The sequence below is a fragment of the Miscanthus floridulus genome, chromosome 2, assembly GCF_019320115.1.
Source record: "Miscanthus floridulus cultivar M001 chromosome 2, ASM1932011v1, whole genome shotgun sequence".
NCBI classification, from domain to species: domain Eukaryota; kingdom Viridiplantae; phylum Streptophyta; class Magnoliopsida; order Poales; family Poaceae; genus Miscanthus; species Miscanthus floridulus.
In genome coordinates this window covers 178,981,645-178,987,033 of record NC_089581.1, presented here as the reverse complement: position 1 = coordinate 178,987,033, position 5,389 = coordinate 178,981,645, and the positions used below count along the sequence as shown (strand labels likewise).

Below are 5,389 nucleotides of genomic sequence, written 5' to 3'. Positions count from 1 at the left end.
GGACGCTGGCCGCAGGGTCCGGTCAGTTCATTTGATCAACAGACTGCGTTCGGTGCGACTGGACGCTGGAGAGGTCAAGTGACCGAACGCTGAGAGGCAGCGTCCGGTCGACTCCAGTAAGGTTCTAGAGAAGGGAATCTGCGACCGGACGCGTCCGGTCAGTACTGACCGGACCCTGGGGGTTCAGCGTCCGGTCGAGTCCAGTAAGGTTCCAGTAAGGGTTTAATGCGACCGGACGCGTACGGTCAGTGGTGACTGGATCATGCCAGCGTTCGGTCAACACATTTTCGCTGGAATGCGGGTTGAACTGACCGGAGCGTCCGGTCAACTTGACCGGAGCGTCCGGTCACCCCGCAGAAGCTCATAATGGTTCGTTTTTCAGGTTGCCTTATAAATAGAAGCTCCACTCGTATGTGGAGTCACTTTTGCTCATTCCAACAGCTGAGAAACACGTTTGTGAGTGCCAAGAAGAGCAAGGTCCTAGTGAGGTGATTGAGATTTGAGAATCCAAGAGAGTAGCCTCATTAGTGAATCAAGAGTAGCCAAGTGTGCATCCATCTTCTCATTAGGCTTCGCATGGTCAAGTGAGAGTTCATGCTTTTTACTCTTGGTGATCGCCATCACCTAGACGGCTTGGTGGTGATTGGGAGCTTGGTGATCACCCGGCGGAGCTTGTGGGTGACCCAACTCAAGTTGTGAGTGGCTTTGGGTGATTCGCCGCGACGGAGTGTCAAAGAATCAACCCGTAGAGAGCACTTGATCCTTGCGCGGATCAAGGGGGAGCTACACCCTTGCGCGGGTGTTCCAACGAGGACTAGTGGGGAGTGGCGATTCTCTGATATCTTGGCAAAACATCGCCGCATTCCTCTCTCTATTTACTTTGAGCATTTACTTTGAGCAATTCAATACTTGTTCTTACATTCATAAAATTGCCATGCTAGAGTAAGTTTGGAACATAGGTTGCAAGTTCGTTGTGCGTTAGATTAATAGAAACACTTTTCTAGGCACAAGGGGTTAATTGGGCTAACGGTAGGATTTGATTATTGCAAGAAAATTTAGAATTAGCCCAATTCACCCCCCCTCTTGGGCATCTTGATCCTTTCAGCATCGTTGAAGAATCACTTACGGCCACTCACTTGCTCCCCGTGTCATCGTCGACGTCCGTGGTTCCCGCCGTGCAGCCGGCTCCTGGTGAAGTTCCTAGCTGAGGCTGTGTGTGCCTATGTTCCGCCGTAATGGTTTGTCCTGCAGCACTTGACATCGTCGGCGTCGTTGTTGTAGATGCTTTGTCGCTATCGCTTTCTCCGTTGGCGGATGATTTGCTGTCTTTGGCAGATGCTTTGCTTCTGAGAGTGTCATGGCCGCTCCTCTTTGCGGATGCTTTGCCGTAGAGGGTGTCTTCTTCTCTGACGTATGCTTGGCCGTCTGTGGTTCCCTGGCGGATGCTTTGTCGCCATTGGCTCGATTGGCCCCCTCTCTGGTAGATGCTTTGCTACCGAGAGTGTGCTGGCCCACTTCTTGGCAGATGCTTTTGCCGCCGTGGTCGCTCGATCTTCGTTGGCAGATGCTTTGCCGACGTTGCTGCTAGATGCTCGTTCTCTAGGTGGATGTTTTGCCACCATGGCTTTGTCTAGTGCATAGGCAACCATTGCGTGTTTGTATCCTTTTTCCTACAGGCTCAGTTGGTAGGTCTAGGTGGCGGAGGTTGTCGCTCTATCTTTTTCTTCTTATTGTTCTTATGTTTATTTCAGGTCACTAACCACTACCTTTGTGGTTTGTGATTTATGCTACGAGGGCTCTCTCGTAGCTATGTCGTGTAATTCACTCTATTTAAAGAAAAACGGGCTGTATTCCCCATCCGGAAAAAAAAAATGAAAGAGGGACGCGCGAGTTTCTCAGCACATGGAAAGGCCGGAGTGCGGGTGTGGGACTCCCAGAGCGCAGAAGCCGAGAAACCGTCATTTCCGGTCGTTTCATAGGCAGTCTTTCTCCTTCCTATATGCTGCGCTCTGTAATTTTACTACAGAATCTGTTAATCGTTCTGCTGCTGTAGCTACAGTATGTACAGGCTGACAATTGGCACTCCACCGTTGAAGGGAAGGTTCTGCCGTTTCTGGCCGCTCTAGCCATCTGCAGTCTGTAGTTTCACCGTTGCAAAGCAAAATCGATGTCTATGTTGTCCTGCACTAGTAGCTGAAGAATCGGCAGGGTGCGCAGCGACGCGATGGCGAACCATTCTGAATGAAGGCATTGCTCACGCACACATGGGCGCACAGCTCACAGATGAAGGGCGAAATATTATGACGATTTATTGAGAGGTCCGCTGCCCCCTGCAGCGATCGGACTACTACAGACACCGACTGATAACGGGTTTACCATTGGAAAAATACGGTGGTAAACGAGAGACGAATCGAATCATTTGTTACAGAAGACTGTTCTTGCCGCTACGGTGGTGGTCGTGCCCCCCCACGGGCGCACCAAGTAAGAGGGAATTGAACGAATGTAATGCGGCGGCCTTGCATTGCTTTTGCTTCGGCCCCCCGACCCGACAGACGGACGACACCCTTCATGTGCAGCTTGTTAAACCAGAGCAGAGAGCGCCTTTGGCCTCCTTTCATTGCGCCGCCCGCTCATCGTCGCCATCATCATCGTCGCCGTCTCGTGCCTTCAGCTGCAACCCGTCACCTGCTCCACTGCGGTACACCACCAGTACAATGCATTACAGATTAGCTGGACGGGATCTCAATGCTTAGTTGCGTGTGCCTGCCATGCCAGCTTGGCACGGCCAGAAATGCCTGCCATGGCACCGAATGAGCACATGCGAAGCTCTTAGCTCTGCACGGGTGATGCCGCGTCGGCTGCACATGCGACGTGTTGGTGTTGCTACGGTGGGCTTGGATAGATTTGGGTGCTATGATCGATATGTTTACCTTTGGGAGCGGCGGCCATGACGGTGGGCTTGGAGACGATGGCCGGGACAGTGGTGACGGCGGCGACGGCGGCTGCGGAGACCGGGGGGAAGAAGTGCGCGGCGGGGACGCCCAGACCCTGCGAGGCGTGGTGGTACTGGTAGTGGTAGAACGGGTACACCGGCATCATGCCGTTGGGCGCCGCTGCCACCAGGCCGCCCTGCGCTGCCGCCGGGTACGCGAAGTGCCCCTGTAGGTACGACCCGGCCGTGCCGGCAGCCGCCGCCGCTTGGCCTACCTTCTGCACCCAAATAACATCACGATTACCACTTTGCCCTCCCAATCTGACAGTAGCATTGTTTACCGAGTGATAGAAAGACGAGAGATCGAGTGCCTTACCGCACTGTAGCTCAGGTCCGCGACGTAATTCGGGGAGTACCTGAAACAGAACAGCACAAATCGATCGATCAGTACGAGAGGTGGCGGTGGCCGGTGGGGACCCGTACAATGCCTGGCACGCAGTATATAACACGATAGACATATCAGCCGTGTAGTTTAAGTGTTTATAACTAGGGTAATGAGCTCCTGAGTCCTTTGGTCATGGTCTTGTCTAACACATGGCCAGTGTCCAATAGCATACTAAAAATTTTCCCCTCCTTTTTTTCTGCCGCCGTGCAGGCCGGCACGTGGGCACGTGCGAGCACGACGGGGCAGCGCGGTCCGGTCCAGGTCCAGCCTGTGCGCGGCTGTGCCTGCGCCAGTGCCCCCTCCTGTCCCGTCGCGTGCTCGCAGCTCCAAACAAAAAGCCGCTGGCCGCTGCAACGCATGTGTGCGCGCGCCCACTCGGCCGGTCCCCGCCCGCGGCCCGCCGCAAGCCTGGCAACGAGCAGAGGATGCCTGCGAGTGCGCGGGGGTGGCCGGACACGAAATCCTCGTAGCCTCGCGGGACGTATTGGCGGCGCTCGAGGTGCGCGCACGCCAGATCGTAACGGCGCCATGACTTCTTTTTTCCCCCTTCTTGCTAGCGAAACATTGTCGCGCGCGGGGAATTGGAATTTGGAGCTGGGAGCGCGCGGACTTACCCGTAGGTGGTGGCGGCGGGGTAGAATGGGAGCACGCCGTGGTACTGCTGGTGCGCGCGGTGGGCGTAGTGCGCGGCCGCCGGCGGCGGCGGCGGAGGGGGCGTCGTGGAGGGGTGGTAGTACCATGGCACCGGCGACACGCCCCTGGATCCCACCGCGATGGCTGCAAGTGAATTCGCGCCAGAAACAAGTGATCTCTTGTCAGGAAATAAAAGCAGTTGACCTGAGAGAGGCTGGCCGCGGGTGCAGCTACCGTACTAGCTAGAGTATGTACCTGGCGTGGGCTGGTTTGGGGAGGGGAGCGCAGGCGCGTGCGGAGCCGGGGTGGCCGGCGGCGAGGGCAAGGGGTGGAGGATGTGCGGCGGCTGGGGCCGCGGCTTGGCGCCGAGGGAGGCGAGGTTGCAGTTGGCGCGGCGCCCGTTGATGACGGGGGTGGCGTCCTCGCACGCCTTCTTGGCCGCATCCGCCTCCTTGAACGTCACCTGTCGTGCCGTGTGCATGCAAGCAGGTTGCGGGTCAGAACGCTTCGTCGAGAGCACGGAAACCAGAAGGAGGGGGAAGGGATGGAGAGGAAGCAGGGGGGGACTGACGAAGCCGTAGCCCTTGGAGCGGCCGGTGAGCTTGTCGGAGATGATGACGGCCTCGAGGATGTCGCCGTAGCGCTCGAAGTGCGCGCGGAGGGTGTCCTTGTGGGTCTCCCACGCCAGCCCGCCCACGAACACCTTGGTGAGCGTGGTGTCCCCGAACGCCGCCCCCGCCGGCGGCTGCTGTGCCAGCGGCAGTGGCGCCATCATCGTCATTGTCGCCCGCGGCCCCGGCCCCGCGCTACGCCTCCTTTCTTTTCTTGACGACGAGATGTGTGTGCGCCAAGGAAGTGCAAACGGAGGTCGGAGGCCGGGAGAGGAGAGGCGACTGGGTGAGGAGACGGGCTGTGGGGTTTTATATAGCGCCGGAGTTTATAATTCGGAGGGAGGGAGAAGGAGAGCGTGGTGGTTGGGCGGGCGATAACGGAAACAGGAGAGCCTAGTCTACTCCTAGTCTGCCGTCTGGTCCTCTAGCCTGGCAACAATTGGCGTCTGCCCTGGCGCCCCTGTGACTCTGTGAGGAGGAGAGAGAGAGAATCCCCAGCTGGGACTTGTTTAGATTGGGGTTAGAAATCAGTATTTAGACTGTAGCATTTTTGTTTGTATTTAATAATTATTGTTCAATCATGGTCTAACTCGGCTCAAAAGATTTGTCTCATAATTTACAATCAAACTATGTAATTAGTTATTTTTTTAATCTACAATTAATACTCCATGCATATATCCAAATATTTGATGTGATGAAGAGAGAGTGAAAAAACTTGCAATCTAAACAAGACCCTGGCCATCTCTGATCTCTCTCCCTCTCTCTCCT

The 5,389-nt window shown here is 55.9% G+C and overlaps 1 protein-coding gene across 2 annotated transcripts; it reads right to left on the bottom strand.

The window, feature by feature from the left end:
• Positions 1 to 2,296: 2,296 nt before the first annotated feature.
• Positions 2,297 to 4,884, bottom strand: LOC136540851 (probable RNA-binding protein ARP1). 2 transcript variants are annotated; one of them, XM_066532879.1, is made up of 6 exons: positions 4,582 to 4,884; positions 4,266 to 4,473; positions 3,992 to 4,154; positions 3,309 to 3,348; positions 2,931 to 3,210; positions 2,297 to 2,693 (listed from the first exon to the last, which is right to left on the bottom strand). In XM_066532879.1, the coding sequence occupies exons 1-6, from the start codon at positions 4,789 to 4,791 to the stop codon at positions 2,668 to 2,670; spliced, it is 927 nt and encodes a 308-aa protein (XP_066388976.1). In that variant the 5' UTR covers positions 4,792 to 4,884; the 3' UTR covers positions 2,297 to 2,667. The 2 variants fall into 2 exon arrangements, with proteins under 2 accessions (XP_066388976.1, XP_066388977.1); XM_066532880.1 differs by having other exon boundaries at positions 2,931 to 3,207.
• Positions 4,885 to 5,389: the final 505 nt, after the last annotated feature.

What these genes read in the sequence shown, in the direction of transcription:
- LOC136540851 (XM_066532879.1), bottom strand. Translation starts at nt 4,791, where the DNA reads ATGACGATGATGGCGCCACTGCCGCTGGCACAGCAGCCGCCGGCGGGG. An exon ending in GCTCCAAGGGCTACGGCTTC is followed by an intron (nt 4,474 to 4,581) that starts GTCAGTCCCCCC and finishes ACGGCACGACAG; the next exon opens with GTGACGTTCAAGGAGGCGGA. An exon ending in CCCAAACCAGCCCACGCCAG is followed by an intron (nt 4,155 to 4,265) that starts GTACATACTCTA and finishes ATTCACTTGCAG; the next exon opens with CCATCGCGGTGGGATCCAGG.